At 48.3% G+C, this 19,253-nt stretch overlaps 1 protein-coding gene across 1 annotated transcript in view; it reads left to right on the forward strand.

The window, feature by feature from the left end:
* Positions 1-19,253, forward strand: part of efcab11 (EF-hand calcium binding domain 11) — a 75,457-nt gene that overhangs the window by 12,550 nt on the left and 43,654 nt on the right. Inside the window, exon 5 of the mRNA XM_033027550.1 lies at positions 841-931. Within this exon, the coding sequence (XP_032883441.1) occupies positions 841-931 (91 nt within the window). The remainder of the gene's footprint in view (positions 1-840; positions 932-19,253) is intronic.

Genomic DNA, 19,253 nt, shown 5'->3' on the forward strand with positions numbered 1-19,253 from the left:
CAATTAATCAAGCCAATTGACTTACAAACCTGTACGTCTTTGGAGTGTGGGAGGAAACCGAAGATCTTGGAGAAACCCACGCAGTTCACGGGGAGAACGTTAGTACAAACTCCGTACAGACAGCACCCGTAGTCAGGATCGAACCCGGGTCTCTAGCACTGCATTTTGCTGTAAGGCAGCAACTCTACCGCTGCGCCACCGTGACTGCATACACACTGGGGACAATTTACAGGGAAGGCGGGAGGATGCAAGAGCACTCCGAGAAAACCCGCGCAGGTCACAGGGAGAGCGTGCAAACTCCACACAGCCAGGACCCGTGGTCATGATCGTAACCGGGTGTCTGGCGCTGTGAGGCAGCAACTCTCCCGCTGTGCCACATTGTGTCACTGTGTCACAGACACTTAGACAGCGCACAGAACTGCTCCACGAACACAGTCTGCAGCTGGTACATCTGTTGTTGCCTCAAAGCACCAGAGACCGGGTTCGATCCTAATCTCTCAGGAAAAAAAACTGACATGTTAAATGGGTGCTGTCTATGTGGAGTTTGCAAGTCCATCCTATGACCGAGTGGGTTCCCTCCGGGAGCTCGGGTTTCCTCCCACATCCCAAAGACGTGCGGGTTTGTAGGTTAATTGGCGCTCTGTAAATTGCCCCCTAGTGTGTAGGGAGTGGATGTGAAAGTGGGCTAGCATGGAACGAGTGTGAACGGGCGATCGATGTTTGGAGTGGACTCTGTGGGCTGAAGGGCTTGTTTCCACGCTGTTCCTTTCGATTAATCAATAAAGACGCTAAATATTTGAACGAATGTCGATATTTTACTATTGCTGCTTTTTCTCTCAGGTCGTAGTTTTTTGACAGTGGAGGATTTTAAGAGGGCGTTCGCAAAAGTGGCTCCACATCTATCCGAACAAACTGTGCTCGAAGCCTTCAGGTGGGTTGCCGCAGGAATTGGACGAAGCTTCTCCTAGGGCTGCGATCATTGGTATGGCTGTGTGTGTGTGTGTGTGTGTGTGTTTAAGAAGGAACTGCAGATGCTGGAAAAAGCGAAGGTAGACAAAAGTGCCACACATCCCCCACACACACAAGGGACAATGTATATTTATACCAAGCCAATTAACCTATAAACCTGTACATCTTTGGATGAGAAAACCCACGGGGAGAACGTACAGACAAGCATGTGTAAGAAGGAACTGCAGATGCTGGTTTAAACTGACGATAGACACAAAAAGCTGGAGTAACTCAGCGGGACAGGCAGCATCTCTGGAGAGAAGAAATGGGTGACGTCTGAAGAAGGGTCCCAACCCGATAAAGTCTCCCCATCAACCCTGACACCTCTGTACAGACAAGCACCCATACTCAAGAATCTATCTATCTCTGGCTTAAAAATATCCATGGACTTGGCCTCTACAGTCTTCTGTGGCAAAGAATCCCACAGATTCACCACCCTCTGACTAAAGAAATTCCTCCTCATCTCTTTCCTAAAGGAATGCCCTTTCATTCTGTGGCTATGACTTTTAGTCCTAGACTCTCCCACCAGTGGAAACATCCTCTCCACATCCACTCTATTCAGGCTTTATTTGGTTATAGTAGACAAACTGTGATAATGGACACCACCTTGTGGTCAACCTTCCTGATGTACTAGTGGCCAGAGGATCTGGGGTGACAGAGGAACTCACATTAGGCAGGAAATGGTGTTGGGTGGACTGATGGGACTGAAGGCTGATAAATCCCCAGGGCCTGATGGTCTGCATCCCAGGGTACTTAAGGAAGTGGCTCTAGAAATCGTGGATGCATTGGTGATAATTTTCCAATGTTCTATAGATTCAGGATCAGTTCCTGTGGATTGGAGGGTAGCTAATGTTATCCTACTTTTTAAGAAAGGCAGGAGAGAGAAGACAGGGAATTATAGACCAGTTAGCCTGACATCTGTGGTGGGGAAGATGCTGGAGTCAATCATACCGAGTTGGATGATCAGCCAAGATCATATTGAATGGCGGTGCAGGCTCGAAGGGCCGAATGGCCTACTCCTGCACCAATTTTCTATGTTTCTATAAAAGATGAAATAGCGGCACTTTTGGATAGCAGGATTGCTCTGAGTCAGCATGGATTTACGAAGGGGAAATCATGCTTGACTAATCTTCTGGAATTTTTTGAGGATGTAACTGGGAAAATGGACAAGGGAGAGCCAGTGGATGTAGTGTACCTGGACTTTCAGAAAGCATTCGATAAGGTCCCACATAGGAGATTAGTGGGCAAAATTAGGGCACATGGTATTGGGGGTAGAGTGCTGACAGGCATAGAAAATTGGTTGGCAGACAGGAAACAAAGAGTAGGGATTAACTGGTCCCTTTCAGAATGGCAGGCAGTGACTAGTGGGGTACCGCAAGGCTCGGTGCTGGGACCGCAGCCATTTACAATGTACATCAATGATTTAGATGAAGGAATTCAAAGTAACATTAGCAAATTTGCAGATGACACAAAGCTGGGTGGCAGTGTGAACTGTGAGGAGAATGCTATGAGAATGCAGGGTGACTTGGACAGGTTGGGTGAGTGGACAGATGCATGGCAGATGCAGTTTAATGTGGATAAATGTGAGGTTATCCACTTTGGTAGCAAAAACAGGAAGGCAGATTATTATCTAGATGGTGTCAAGTTGGGAAAAGGGAAGTACAACGGGATCTGGGGGTCCTTGTTCATCAGGCAATGAAAGTAAGCATGCAGGTACAGCAGGCAGTGAAGAAAGTGAATGGCATGTTGGCCTTCATAACAAGAGGAGTTGAGTATAGGAGCAAAGAGGTCCTTCTGCAGTTGTACAGAGCCCTAGTGAGACCACACCTGGAGTATTGTGTGCAGTTTTGGTCCCCTAATTTGAGGAAGGACATTCTTGCTATTGAGGGAGTGCAGCGTAGGTTCACATGGTTAATTCCCGGAATGGTGGGACAGTCATATGGTGAGAGAATGGAGCGGCTGGGCTTGTATACTCTGGAATTTAGAAGGATGAGAGGGAATCTTATTGAAACATATAAGATTACTAAGGCTTTGGACACGCTAGAGGCAGGAAGCATGTACCCGATGTTGGGGGAGTCCAGAACCAGGGGCCACAGTTTAAGAATAGGGGTAAGGCATTTAGAATGGAGATGAGGAAACACTTTTTCTCACAGAGAGTGGTGAGTCTGTGGAATTCACCGCCTCAGAGGGCGGTGGAGGCAGGTCCTCTGGATACTTTGAAGAGAGAGCTAGATAGTGCTCTGAAAGATAGTGGAGTCAGGGGATATGGGGAGAAGGCAGGAACAGGGTACTGATTGTGGATGATCAGCCATGATCACATTGAATGGCGGTGCTGGCTCGAAGGGCCGAATGGCCTACTCCTGCACCTATTGTCTATTGTCCATTACGGTGAATGTTTACTGTACTGGGGACCTTGACAAGTTGCAGTACACCTCTTCCCCAGGAAGTGGAGCAGCTAACTAGGGCATGGGCTCATCAGGATTTGACGCACTGGTTTATTTTGCATGAAATAAATGAATGGGAGGTTTTTACAATGACCTCTATCCCTGCAGCATCAGGAAATAACTCGTGATGCAAACTCGACCCTTCCGGCATCCGCCTCAGATCCAAACCCCAAGCCCCATGTAACTTTATGCAGCCGGATGTAACCTTGTTAAGCGACTACAATATTGGTCAGAAAAACTGAAGAAGACACAAAGATGTAACTCAGCGGGTCCGGCAGCATCTCTGGAGAATGTGGATGGGTAATATTTCAGGTTGATCCCTTCAGACTGAAGGTTAAGGCTTGTGGTTTCTTTGATTTGGTGAGCAGGAGTCGACTTGATGGGCCGAATGGCCTAATTCTACTATCAATTATGACCTTATGATTTCTCATCATCAAACTGCACACATTTGGACTTTAGAGATACAGCGTGGAAACAGGCCCTTCGGGCCACCAGGTCCGTGCCGACCAGCGATCACCCCGTACACTAACACTGTCCCACACACTAGGGATAATTTACAATTGTATCACCACAGCCAATGACCATGGCTACAGACCTGCACATCTTTGGAGTGTGGGAGGAAACCGGAGCACCCGGAGAAAACCCACGTAGTTTTCGGAAAACAACGAACTGCAGACACGAGAGGCGGTCTGAGGAAGAATATTTTCACGCAGAGAATGGTTACAATCTGGAACACAATGAACAGACGTTTGGTGGAGGCAGAGACTCCCAGTAACATCGATGAAGTGGAAACGAGGAACTGGAGATGCTGGTTTACATAAGAAGACACAGTGCTGGGAGTAACTCAAGCAGAGGTTGGCGATTTTTTCAGCGACTGTCAGCGTCATATCCGTGTCGCCAAAAGATTTTGAACGTTTCAAAATCCAGCGGCGAAAAAAAAAATGTTGCGACACCTGAAAAAACACCGCGCGCCATCCGTCATCACGCCGCAAATGTTTCGGTGACGTCAGTCAATGACGCCGGCAGTTGCCGAAAAAATCGCCAAGTGGGACAGGCCCTTTAGATTCTGGATTAGTCAGGGGGTTATGGGGCAAAGGCTCGATTGGAATCACATTGTGTGTTTCCGCCGACTGGTTAGCAAACAGCTAAAGCTTTTCACTGTACCTCAGAACGTGACAATAAACTACTCAAACTCAGAACTCGGAAGGCAGGAGAATGGGGTTGCGAAATGAAAGATGGATCAGCCATGATCGAATGGTGGAGTAGATTTGATGGGCCGAAGGGCATCATTTTACCCCTAGGACCCATGAGCTCCTTTGCCTTGTCGTTAACGGCACGGTAGCGCAGCGGTAGAGTCGCTGCCTCACAGCGCCAGAGACCCGGGTTCGATCCTGACTAAGGGGTGCTGTCTGTACGGAGTTTGCACGTTCTCCCCGTGACCTGCGTGGGTTTTCTCTGGGAGTTCCAGTTTCCTCCCACACTCCAAAGACATGCAGGTTTATAAAGTTAATTGGCTTGGTGTAAATGTAAAATTTTAGTTTAGAGATACAGCGCGGAAACAGGCCCTTTGGCCCACCGAGTCCGCGCCGACCAGCGATCCCCGCACACTAACACTATCCTAGGGACAATTTTTACACATACACCAGGCCAATTAACCTACAAACCTGTACATCTTTGGAGTGGGAGGAAACCAAAGATCTCGGAGAAAACCCACGCAGGTCACGGGGAGAACGTGCAAACTCCGTACAGACAGCGCCCGTAGTCGGGATCAAACCCGGGTCTCCGGCTCTGCAAGAGCTGTAAGGCAGCAACTCTACCGCTGCACCACCGTGGCTGTCCTAGTGTGTCCCTAGTGTGTGTAGGATAGTGTTAAGCCCCTGTCCCACTTAGGACCTAAACAGCAACCTCTGGTGACCGTGCCCGCCACCCAAGGTTTCCATGAGGTCACCAGAGGTTTTGGTCACTCTCCCTAATGGTCGAAAGTGGTTTCCGCGTGGTCGAGGCTTCATCTAGGTTGCTGCTATTTTTTCATCATGTTCAAAACCGGCCTCGACTAAAAATAGGTTGTCGTTTTAAAAATCGACAATTTTTTAGTCGCAGGTCTAGTCGAATGCCAGGTTTTCTTCACAGTCGAGGAAGGTTTTCAACATGTGCGTGGGAGGTGGTAGCAGGTTGCAGTTCACCTGGACCTTGATTTTTTTTTGGGTGCCGGGCAAGGTCACCAGAGGTTGCTGTTTAGGTCTCCTAAGTGGGACAGGGGCTTTAGTGTGCGGGGATCGCTGGTCGGTGCGGACTCGGTGGATCTGTATCTCTAGACTACACTTGAGATGGTGCAACTGACTGTATGGTGTCCTCTCCGACTGACTGCACTCATGCCTGCAAGTCCTTGAACCACATCTCCCCATCAGTGACGACACTTGCTGAGCTAATGCTGACGTTTGTCGGAACAAAAATAGAAAGTGCTGGAAATACTCGTCAGATGAGGCCACGCCAGTGGGAAGAGATTTAACACCTCAAAGTTTGCAGCAATTCCCTTCCCCCTAGACTGGCCTGCTGAGTATTTCAATGGTTCAACGGCATTTCATTATCAATGTGCCTCGGTAGAGTGACATTCCTTTTTTTACACACATTGCAGTCAAATTCTTGCAGTACGTAAGCAAAATCACACTTGTGTAGAAAAGAGCAACTGCAGATGTTGCTTAATACACAAAAGGACACAAAGTGCTGGAGTAACTCAGCAGGTCGGGCAACATCTCTGGTGAACATGGATAGGTGACGTTTCGGGTAGAGTCCCTTCTTCAGACTCAAAGATGCTGCCTGACCCACTGAGTTACTCCAGAACATTGTCTTGTGTTAGATAGATAGATAGATACGTTGCCTATTTCCTTCGCTCCATAGATGCTGCTGCACCCGCTGAGTTTCTCCAGCACTTTTGTTTACCTTTGATTTTCCAGCATCTGCATATCTATCTGTCTATCTGTCTATCTATCTGTCTATCTGTCTATCTGTCTATCCTTTTTGTCTATCCTTTTTGTCTATCTATCTATCTATCCTTTTTATCTATCTATCTATCTATCTATCTATCTATCTATCTATCCTTTTTGTCTATCTATCCTTTTTGTCTACCTTAGATAGATAGATTTGTTTTTAAAGCTGGAGAAACTCAGCGGATGGAGCGAAGGAATAGGTGATCCGAGACATGATTTTTGGTTATTGAATAGAGCTACTAGTGGAAAAAAAGCTGTTTCAATGCCTGGCTGTGACAGCCCGGAGTCGCTTTCCAGAGGGAAGTGATGTGTATATGTGTACGTGCAAACGCCACACCGGCAGTAGCCAAGGTCAGGATCAGAGCCGGGTCTCTGTCACTGTGCTGGAGACCAGGTGCCAAATCTGAGCCTTTCTGTAACCCGCTTTCCATCAGGAAAAAATTAATCTGGCCTTTTGTCTGCGCTTCGAGTCGATCAGAGTTTCCCCATCCCATGGAACGGGTGCGTTAACGCGGCCAAAACTCTGCCTGTGCTCGGCAGCTGAGCTGGAGCATTCAAATGGGTATTAGAGGGCGTCAAATGAGATTGAAGTGGAGTTCCCACTGAGCATTTATTGCCAGTTATGACCCTTCTCTTTGCTCACTCAACAAAGAGAGCTCACTCGAGAGCAGATTAAAAGCTGAGGAGTGTAGGAAGGGACTGCAGATGCTGGTTTAAATCGAAGACAGACGCAAAAAGCTGGAGTAACTCAGCGGACAGGCAACATCTCTGGAGAGAGGGAGTGGGTAACGTTTCGGGTCGAGACCCTTCTTCAGACTGATGTAAGGGGAGTGGGCGGTACTGAGATAAAATGTAGTCGGAGACAGTAAGACTAGTGGGAGAACTGGGAAGGGGAGGGGGTGGAGAGAGAGGGAAAGCAAGGGCTATTTGAAGTTAGAGAAGTCAATGTTCATACCGCTGGGGTGTAAGCTGCCCAAGCGAAATATGAGATGCTGCTCCTCCAATTTGCGCTGGGCCTCACTCTGACAATGGAGGAGGCCCAGGACAGAAAGATCGGATTGGAATGGGAGGGGGTAGTTGAAGTGCTGAGCCACCGGGAGATCAGGTAGGTTGAGGTGGACTGAGCGGAGGTGTTGGGTGAAGCGATCGCCGAGCCTGCGCTTGGTCTGGCTGATATACAGGGAGGGGCGAGGCGAGGGGGTCAAATGATGAAGGAGGGAGGCACAGCCTCTCACTGTCATCGTAGAGAGCACAGATGTACATTGTTATTGAGGGATACAGTGTGGAAACAGGCCCTTCGGCCCAACTTGCCCACACCGGCCAACAATGTCCCAGCTACACTAGTCCCACTTGCATGCACTTGGTCCATATCCCTCCTAAACCTGTCCTATCCATGTACCTGTCCAACTGTTTCTGAAACGATGGAATAGTCCCAGCCTGAACTACCTCCTCTGGCAGCTTGTTCCATACACCCACCACCCTCTGTGTGGAAAAGTTACCCCTCGATTCCTATTAAATCTTTTCCCCTTCACCTTGAACCTATGTCCTCTGGTCCTCGATTACCCTACTCTGGGTAAAAGACTCTGTGCATCTACCCGATCTATTCCTTTCATGATTTTGTGTACCCTCTGTAAGATCTCCCCTCATCCTCCTGCGCTCCATGGAATAGAGACCCAGCCTGCTCAACCTCTCCCGATAGCTCACACCCTCTAGTCCTGAAACATCCTCGTAAAACATCCTTGTTTCCCTGTATGACTGAGGAGGTCGTCTGCAAATCCCGGTTCAGCTGTTTTATCCGACTGCTTTGCCGTATTCTGTGTTGGAAGGAACTGCAGATGCTAATTTACACCGAAGATAGGCATAAAATGATGGAGTAACTCTGCGGGGCATGCAGCATCTTAGTTCAGTTTCGTTTAGAGATACAGACCCTTCGGCCCACCGAGTCTGCGCCAACCAGCGATCCCCGCACATTAAACTTATTTAGTTTGAATTTAAAGATACAGCGCAGAAACAGGCCCTTCAGCCCACCAATCCCTGCACACTAATACTATCCTACACACGCGCGCACACACACTAGGGGCAATTTACACTTGCACAAAGCTAATGAACCTACAAACCTGCAAGTCTTTGGAATGTGCGAGGCAACCGAAGATCTCGGAGAAAACCCACGCAAGGTCACGGGGAGAACGTACAAACTCCATACAGACAGCACCCGTAGTCAGGATCGAACCCCGGGTCACTGGCGCTACAAGCGCTGTAAGGCAGTGACTCTACAGCTGCACCACCGCGACACTTTTATCTCTGGCGAAAAGGAATAGGTGAAGTTTCGGGCCGAGACCCTGGCTGGTTTATTACGCCTGATCGGCTCGCGTTGTTGCATGTCAACTTTTCTTGTTACAAATGTTGGCCCCCGCTGTCATCGTCCGTCCTGAAAAGGACGCAAGCTTCCGGCGACAATCAGTGGGAGCCATCACTTGTCGCAGTAGATGATGGTGGTAGCAGAATTAGCTCAGGATACTTCCAGTTTCCAGCCCCGCGACGTGGACACTTCTGCTATGGGGCCCTGCAGAGTGTTACTGGGGGAGCCTGCTCATCATCTCTCTGCCCACCGCATCTGTGAATAAGTGTCTGGGGCTCCAAACACAATGCGCTTGTCTTCCCTGTCGCATGTTGCCATGCAACCAGATGCAGACGGCACTGGCTGTCGTTGGTGTTCGGATGGTGCCTGCAATGTTTAAAGACTGCTGAGGACAATGTCATCAGCAAACGTCGAACCCCACCCCACCCCACCCCCTCTCTCCCTGCCCCCAGTGCCCTGGATGCCTCAGTAAAGACCATCTGGAATCGAGTCCATCACATTGATGCCGTTGTAAAAAAGCTCTTCAGTACCTTTACTCTCTTTGGACTTTAGAGATACAGCACGGAAACAGGTCCTTTGGCCCACTGAGTCCACGGCCGCCCAGCGATCAAGCCATACACTAGCGCCATCCTACACACTAGAGGCAATTCACAATTTTAACTGAAGCTAATTAATCTAAAACCATGCCCGCTTGAAAGAGGGTCCCGACCGGATACGTCACCATTCCATGTTCTCCACAGATGCTGCCTGACCCGCTGAGTTACTCCACAAAGGGCACAATCTGCAGGTGACTGGGGTGGACTCCATTGCGACCACCCTCTCCGCCCCTCTCCTTGTGACATTCTCTCCTCACTGCCTCGGCAAGGTCAGCAGCGTAATGGAGGACAAGTCTCACCCCGGCCACTCCCTCCTCTCCCATCGGGCAAGAGGTACAAAAGTATGAAAACGCACGTCTCCAGATTCAGGGACAGTTTCTTCCCAGCTGTTATCAGGCAACCGAGCCAATCCATCACCAACGAGAGAGCGGTCCAGACCTACCATCTACCTCATTGAAGACCCTTGGACTATCTTGTATCGGACTTTATCTTGCACTCAACATTATTCCCTTTATCCCGCATCTGTACACTGTGGACGGCTCGATTGTAATCATGTATTGTCTTTCCGCAGACTGGTTAGCACGCAACAACAGCTTTTCACTGTACCTCGGTACACGTGACAATAAACTAAACAAAGCTAAACTAAATGTGTAGGAAGGAACTGCCGATGCCGGTTTACCCAAGATAGACAGAAAATGCTGGAGTAACTCAGGGGGACAGGCTGCTTCTCTGGAGAGAAGGAATGGGAGACGTTTCAGGGTCGAGACCTTTCTCCAGACTAAACTAGCAGGCAATGGAAAAGCCTTTCATTGTACCTCGGCACAGGCGACAATAAACGAAACTGAAACTGGTTTTAAGGTCACGCTTTAAGCAACCGTTGTGTGTGCGAATACATAAAATTAAAAACTGCTAATTTTACGGCCAGACATTTCTCAGCGCTCTCTCTCTCTCGGCCTCTGTGAATGGTCGCCATCCCCAGCGGAAAGCCTCTTGCGTGAGTTACAACTCCTGGCCTCACTCCTTGCGGCTCGCCGCGTTGATGTGGAAGGGTAATTAAAATTGCTTTTGTGCGATTTGAAAGGCCCACCAACACCCCTGCAGTTTAATGGCCGGCATGTATAGACACAAGAGTCCATAAATCCTGCAAACTACCTTCCCTCGACATGGCTGCCTACATAAAGGATTGTAAGTGATGCCCCATCTATAAATGTCAGGGTCCTTGAATGAGCTGATATTGAGTGGCTGATGGATCTCATTAATGGCCTTATAATTAGCTGGCGCGTGTTCCTTTATCTCTTTAGTGCTTTTATTTTTTTTAATTGTTCTGATTCTCCGTCAGTGCTGGATGCACGGGTTTGTTTGCCCGGATGCCAGACTAATGTGACCCTGATTACCAGTTCAATAGACAATAGGTGCAGGATGACATCATTCGGCCCTCCAAGCCAGCACCGCCATTCACTGTGATACCATGGCTGATCATCCACAATCAGTACCCCATTCCTGACTTCTCCCCATATCCCTTGACTCCACTATCTTTAAGAGCCCTATCTAACTCTCTCTTGAAAGCATCCAAAGAATTGGCCTCCACTGTCTCCTGAGGCAGAGAATTCCACAGATTCACAACTCTCTGGGTGAAAAAGTTTTTTCCTTATCTCCGTTCTAAATGGCTTACCCCTTATTCTTAAGCTGTGGTCCCTGGTTCTGGACTCCCCCCAACATCGGGACATGTTTCCTGACTCTAGGGTATCCAAGCCCTTAACAATCTTAATTGGGGATGATCAGCCATGATCACATTGAATGGCGGTGCTGGCTCGAAGGGCCGAATGGCCTACTCCTGCACCTATTGTCTATTGTCTATTGTTACATTTAAGTAAATAAAACCGAATAATTTATTTCCCGGCCACTTTCAGCCAAGATCCATTTTACACTTTGGATTCAGTGGTAATGAGTTCCCTCGCCACAGGCCCAGCATGGGCATGCTAATCTGACAACTGATTATTTCTGCAACATGCTTTTGCAGGATTTGTTTAATCTGATCGAATAAAGCTCGCACTCTCATTCCATTCCTGCTTTCGGTAAGAAGGTGTATAGGAGTCTGGAAACTGTAACGTCCAGGTTCAGGGGCAGCTTCTTCACTACAACCATCAGACTATTGAACACTACGAACTCCAACAGAGCTACGAGCTGCCTTGGCTCCTTATTTTCAGGTCACCGAGTTACAGCAAATTGTTTTTTTTGCAGACAGTTTAAACTATTACTGTACATAAGCGCGATCTTGATTAAATACAAAGTGCTTTGTTTTCATAAGTTCATAAGTGATAAGAACAGAATTAGGCTATTTGGCCCATCAAGTCTACTCTACCATTCAATCAGGGCTGATCTATCTTTCCCTCGCCCCTATTTTCCTGCCTTCCTCCCCATAACCCCTGGCACCTGTACCAATCAAGAATCTATCAATCTCTGCCTTAAAAAGAAGGCAGGAACGGGGTACTGAATGTGGATGAACAGCCATGATTACAGTGAATGGCGGTGCTGGCTCGAGGGGCCGAATGGCCGACTCTTGCACCTATTGTCTATTGACTTGGCCTCCATAGTCCTCTGTGGCAACAGATTAACTACCCTCTGACCAAAGAAGTTCCTCCTCATTTTTCGAAAGGTATGTCAATTTATTCTGAGGCTATGACCTCTAGTCCTAGATTCTCCCACTAGTGGAAAAACATCCTCTCCACATCCACTCTATCCAGGCCTTTAACTATTCGGTACGTTTCAATGAGGTCCCCCCTCAACCTTCTAAACTCCAGCAAGTACAGGCCCAGTGATGTCAAACGCTCATCATATGCTGACCCACTCATTCCTGGAATCATTCTTGTAAACCTCCTCTGGACCCTCTCCAGAGCCAGCATATCCTTCCTCAGAATATGGGGTCCAAATTTGCTCACAGCACCCCAAATGCAGCCTGACCAGCGCCTTATAGAGCCCCAGCATTACATTTTAGTTTTTTGTATTCCAGTCCTCAATATAAATGCTAGCATTGAATTTGCCTTCCTTAAAATCGAAATTCCTTCTCATTTCCTTCCTAAAAGAACGTTCTTCAGTTCTGAGGCTATGACCTCTGGTCCTAGCCTCTGGTCCCACTGGTGGAAACATCTTCTCCACATCCACTCAAGTCAAGTCAAGTCGAGAGTTTATTGTCACGTGTCCCAGATAGGACAATGACATTCTTGCTTGCTGCAGCACAACAGAATATTATAGGCATAAATACAGAACAGATCAGCATGTCTATATAGCATAGACCATATATATACATATAAATAAACAGATAAAGTGCAATAGGCTGTTATTGTTCAGCGTTTGTTTGAAGTTGTGTTTAATAGCCTGTTCCTGAACCTGGATGTTGCAGATTTCAGGCTCCTGTACCTTCTACCTGATGGCAGCAGAGAGATGAGTGTGTGGCCAGGGTGGGGTGGGTCTTTGATGATGCTGGCAGCCTTTTTGAGGCAGCGACTGCGATAGATCCCTTCGATGGTGGGGAGGTCAGAGCCGGTGATGGACTGGGCAGTGTTTACAACTTTCTGCATTCTTTTCCGCTCCCGGACGTTCAAGTTTCCACTCCACCCAGGGCTATATTTGGTTCCACTTTGCCTTCAACCGAATGGCTGACAGATTATTGTAAGTGGACACACAATTAATTTACTTAGCCCCTGTTTCATGTAGGCAATCTAATATTGATCTAATTTATGTATGGATGGTGGTTCAGGAGCTTCTGAGCAGGTTGTTGCTCATCCTTTTTAGAATAACATAATTCAGGCTGTTAAAACCAGGAGAAGCTGCAATTTATCAAACTTTCATTTAACAGGGAAAGCACTTTTATATTAGATGCGGCTAATGTTCCCTGATTATTCACAAATGACTAAATTGATTTAACCAATTATGAGAAACACTCGGGAGCCTTAAGGTTATCCATTCCTATGCTTTTAAAAGTAATGCATTTCAACAATAGCTGATCATATCTCTGGGCAAGATAGACACAGAATGCTGGAGTAAAACTCAGCGGGACAGGCGGCGTCTCTGGAGAGAAGGAATGGGGGTGGGCCGAAGGGTCTGTTTTCACGCTGTATCTCTGAACTAAACTAAACTAAACTATTAAAATGAGTGTACACAAAAATGCTGGAGAAACTCAGCGGGTGAGGCAGCATCTATGGAGCGAAGGAAATAGGCAACGTTTCGGGTCGAAACCCTTCTTCAGACATATTTTGTAGGATAGCCTTGCAGACCTTGAGGAAAAGAAGGGAGTTAATACTAAATGAATATTCAGGAACAGTTTTTTCTTCTCTGTCATCAGTCCTTCCATAAGCTAGGGTGCTGTCCGATTCACCTCTACCCCATTGCGGACATTGGACTTTGTTTGTGGAACTGATGGGCGACAATGCTGAGAACTATATTCTGTACTCTGTATCTTCCCCTTTGCTCTACTGATTGTACTTGAGTTTGACGTGCTTGTATTGAAGCTTAGTTTAGTTTAGAAATACAGCGCAGGAAACTGGCCCTTCGGCCCACCGTGTCCGCATGGGCCACTGAACACTAACACTATCCTACACACACACGGGACAATTTACAATCATACCAAGTCAATTAACCTACAAGCCTGTACGTCTTTGGAGTGTGGGAGAAAACGGAAGATCTTGGAGAAAACCCACGGGGAGAACGTACAAACTTAGTATATTCCTGTGCAACAGAGTCCCGGGTTTAATCCTGACCAGGGGTGCTGTCTGCATGGAGTTTGTACATTCTCCCCGTGACCTGCGTTGGTTTTCTCCGGGTGCTCCGGTTTTCTCCCACATTCCAAAGACGTGCAGGACTGTAGGTTAATTGTCCCTAGCTTGTAGGATAGAACTAATGTAGGTCAGCACACGCTCGGTGGGCCGAAGGGCTTGTTTCCACGCTGCATCTCTGAGCTAAACCACTCTCAGGGGGAAAATTCGCTTGGTGAGCCTGTTGCCAAACTGTTGGGATTCCCGAACAGTGGGTGAGCAGATTGTTGGAGTTTCCACTGCAACAGAGATGAGTGTAAACAGTAGCAGTGGGAAGGTCATGTGTAAGTTTACCAAGGAGTACAAATACCTTGGAGTGTACCTGGACAGTGTACTGGACGATTTAGGAACGCTGAGGCCGTGTACAAGAAGGGGCAGAGCCGGCTGTACATTTTGTGAAGGCTCCGTTCCTTCAAACGTCTGCAGCAAGATTCGGTGGTTGCCAACGCCGTCTTCTCCGCTGCCGTATGCCGGGGCAGCAGGGCGAAGGCACACGGCAGCAAGCATGTCAGGAAGACTGGCTCCGTCCTGGGGGGGGGGGGGGGGGGGGGGGGTTGGATTCATGGGAGGTTGGTCTTGGAGGGGAAGATGCTCCTCAAACTGCGGAGCCCCCTGGACAATACAGCTCACCCCCTCCGTGACACACTGGTCAACCTGAGGGGCACCTTCAGCAACAGACTGGTTCCACCAAGATGCAGCACAGAACGCCACAGGCGATCCTTCTTCCCCTGCGGCTATCAAACTGTACTGACTGAGACTGACTCCCCTCCCCCCACCCCCCACCCCCCACCCCCCCTTCCCAATCTTTGCACATCCACAATCCTTTCCACTCATCATTTTAATTTCATGTTTCATGTGTATCTTGTTTTAGTTTTAGTTTTAGAGGTACAGCGCGGAAACAGGCACTTCGGCCCACCTGCTCCGCGCCGACCAGCGATCCCCGCACACTAACACTATCCTACACCCACTAGGGACACATTTTTACATTTACCAAGCCAATTAACCTACAAACCTGCACGTCTTTGTGACGTGCCTCAATGACTATCGACCAGTGGCACTAACGCCGTTGGTGATGAAGTGCTTTGAGAAGTTGATCATGGAGCAAATCAACTCCTACCTCGACAAAAGCCTGGACCCACTGCAGTTCGCTTACTGCCACAACAGATCAACGGTGGATGCGATCTCGCTGGCCCTCCACTCCGCTCTGGACCACTTGGACAACAAAAACTCATATGTCAGGCTGTTATTCATCGATTACAGCTCGGCATTTAACACAATCATCCCGTACAAGCTGGTTACCAAACTCGCAGAACTGGGTCTCTGCGCATCCCTCTGCAATTGGATCCTTGACTTCCTTATCCACAGACCACAGTCTGTTCGTATTGGTGGAAATGTGTCAACCTCGATAACAATCAGCACGGGAGCACCTCAAGGCTGCGTGCTCAGCCCCCTGCTGTACTCACTCTATACTCATGACTGCGTAGCCAGTCACAGTGCGAACTCCATAATCAAGTTCGCTGATGTGGGGCGTATCACTGATGGGGATGAGTCAGAGTATAGAAGAGAGATCGAGCAACTGTCCATATGGTGCCAGCGCAATAACCTGGCCCTCAACACCAGCAAAACCAAGGAACTGATTGTGGACTTTGGAAGGAGTAGGAGGGGGACCCACAGCCCCATTTATATCAACGGGTCGATGGTTGAAAGGGTCAAGAGTTTCAAATTCCTGGGCGTGCACATCTCTGAAGATCTTTCCTGGTCCGAGAACACTAATGCAATTATCAAGAAAGCTAATCAGCGCCTCTACTTCCTGAGAAGATTACGGAGAGTTGGTTTGTCAAGGAAGACTCTCAATAACTTCTACAGGTGCACAGTAGAGAGCATGCTGACCGGTTGCATCGTGGCTTGGTTTGGCAATTTGAGCGCCCTGGAGAGGAAAAGACTACAAAGACTTCTCCCATTGGGCAAGAGGTGAAGAAGTGTGAAAACGCACACCTCCAGATTCAGGGACAGTTTCTTCCCAGCTGTTACCAGGCAACCGAACCATCCTATCAACAACTAGAGAGCAGTCCTGAACTAGTATCCACCTCATTGGAGATCCTGGGACTATCTTTGATTGGACTATACAGGCTTTATCTCGGACTAAATGTTATTCACGATATTCCCTTTATCATGTATCGACACCTCTATACTCGTGACAATAAACTAATGGCCATGACTATATCCAGCATCAATAGCCAATAGGTGCAGGAGTAGGCCACTCGGCCCTTCGAACCAGCACTGCCATTCAATGTGATCATGGCTGATCATCCACAATCACTACCCCGTTCCTGTCTTCTCCCCATATCTCCTGACTCCGCTATCTTCAAGAGCCCTATCTAGCTCTCTCTTGAATGTATCCAGAGAACCGGCCTCCACCGCCCTCTGAGGCAGAGAATTCCACACTCATAACTCTCTGTGTGAAAAAGAGTTTCCTCGTCTCCGTTCTAAATGGCTTACCCCTTATTCTGAAACTGTGGCCCCTGGTTCTGGACTCCCCCAACATCGGGAACATGTTTCCTGCCTCTAGCGCGTCCAAGCCCTGAACAATCTTATATGTTTCAATAAGATGCCCTCTCATCCTTCTAAACTCCAGAGTGTACAAGCCCAGCCGCTCCATTCTCTCAGCATATGACAGATCCGCCATCCCGGGAATTAACCTTGTAAACCTACGCTGCACTCCCTCAATAGCAAGAATGTCCTTTCTCAAATTAGGGGACCAAAACTGCACACAATACTCCAGGTGTGGTCTCACTAGGGCTCTGCACAACTGCAGAAGGACCTCTTTGTTCCTATACTCAACTCCTCTTGTTGCCCGTGCTGCCTTTTACAGGAGTGTGCAGGTTGACAGAGCTAAACTGGGCTGGCAGGAAAACTGGGCTTTATTTTCTCCTTTGCGATATTTGATCTAGATTGCCCAAGTTATGATGGACTGTCAGGGCCTGTTAGAGTGCACTCAGGCCGCTCGCTCGTAGTCTGACCCTGATCACTACAATCATCATTTCTGCATCGATTGGTCTTGAGATTTTCATGCACCTGGTCATAAATTGTTCTGCTGGACCTATTTAATTAAATTCTGTCACATGTGATTTTTTTTTAATGGGATGCACTGATCAAAGCTTCCAGTCTCGAGCTGCGAGCCAACTCTGCCTGATCCGTTTCTACCGATACGTCCCGTTCAGCAAACTATTGTGATTCGTTACACAAAAGCAGCGAGAGCTAGGACCAGCTTACGCTTGTTAATCACACTGAACATTTATTGAGTGATACAGCGTGGAGACAGGCCCTTCAGCCCAACTTGCCCACCCCAGACAACATGTCCCATCTACACTAGTCCACAGGGGATATGGGGAGAAGGCAGGAACGGGATACTGTTTGTGGATGATCAGCCATGATCCCAATGTATGACGGTGCTGGCTCGAAGGACCGAGTGGGCTACTCCTGCACCTATTGTGTATTGTCTACTCCCGTACAGATCAGTAGGCCATGAAGCCTGACTCTTATGTGTAAGAAGGAACTGCAGATGCTGGTTTAAACTGGATATAGTTCTCGGGGCTAATGGAATGAATGGAAATGGGGAGAAGGCAGGAACGGGGTACTGATTGTGGATGATCAGCAATGATCATATTGAATGGCGGTGCTGGCTCGAAGGGCTGAATGGCCTACTCCTGAACCTATTGTCTATTGTCCTACCTGCCTGCATTTGGCCCATACTACTCTGAACCTGTCCTGTCCTGTCCAGGTACCTGTCCAATAGCTTCTTAAACGTTGTGTTGTACCTGCCTCAACTACCTCCTCCGGCAGCTCGTTCCATACACCCACTATCCTTTTGTGTGTAAAAGATGCCCCTCAGATTCCCCCCTTCACCTTAAACCTATGTCCTCTGGTTCTCGATTCCCCTACTCTGGGCAAGAGACTCTGTGTGTCTGCCCAATCTATTCGCCTCGTGATTTTATACACCTATATGCTGTAAGACTAACTTGTCCCATGGAAGGGATATGGATGCATTAGGCTGAATTTACCAGACATTTTATTGATGAATAACGTGTGGAGAAATTTATTCAGGTCCTAGAACAGCACGGAGATACAGCTGGTGGAGCTGCTGCCTCGCAGTGCTAGAGACCCGGGTTCGATCCTGACCTCGGGTGCTGGGTCTGTGTGTGTGTGTGGAGTTTGTAGATGGGACATGTTGGCTGGGGTGGGCAAGTTGGGCTGAAGGGCCTGTCTCCACTCTGTATCACTCTACAAATGTTCAGTGTGATTAACAAGCGTAAGCTGATCCTTGCTCTCCCCGTGACCAGGTGGGTTTCCTCCGGGTGCTCCAGTTTCCTCCCATGTCCCAAAGACAGGCGGGTTTGCAGATTAAGTGTTCAAGAAGGAACTGCAGATGCTGGAAAATCGAAGGTACACAAGGATGCTGGAGAAACTCAGCGGGTGCAGCAGCATCTATGGAGCGAAGGAAATAGGCAACGTTTCGGGCCGAAACCCTTCTTCAGACTGATTGACTTCTGTAAATTGCCTCTAGAGTGCGGGGAGTGGATGCAAAAGTGAGATAACATAGAACTAGTGCGTATATGTTTGGAGAGGACTCGATGGACGGAGGGGCCAGTTTCCACGCTGTATCTCTAAATTAAACTAAACTAAACTAAACTAAGCATCTTATTGAGGAATGCCGAATGCCAACAATAGGTGGAAAATCACCTACAACTGAAAATCGAGTATTACAAGAGCAGCCCGGTGGCGCAGCGGTAGAGTTGCTTCCTCACAGCGCCAGCGACCCGGGTTCGATCCTGACTACGGGTGCTGTCTGCACGGAGTTTGTATGTTCTCCCTGTGACCTTTGTTGGTTTTCATCTGGGTGCTCCGGTTTCCTTCCACACTCGAAAGACGTCCAAGTTTGTAGGCTAATTGGCTTCAGTAAATTGTCCCTAGTGTGTAGGATAGTGTTAGTGTACAGGGTGATTGCTGGTCGGCGCGGACTCGTTTCCAAGCTGTGCCTCTGAAGTCTA

This window comes from Amblyraja radiata, chromosome 9 (assembly GCF_010909765.2).
Source record: "Amblyraja radiata isolate CabotCenter1 chromosome 9, sAmbRad1.1.pri, whole genome shotgun sequence".
In the NCBI taxonomy this organism is placed as follows: Eukaryota; Metazoa; Chordata; class Chondrichthyes; order Rajiformes; family Rajidae; genus Amblyraja; species Amblyraja radiata.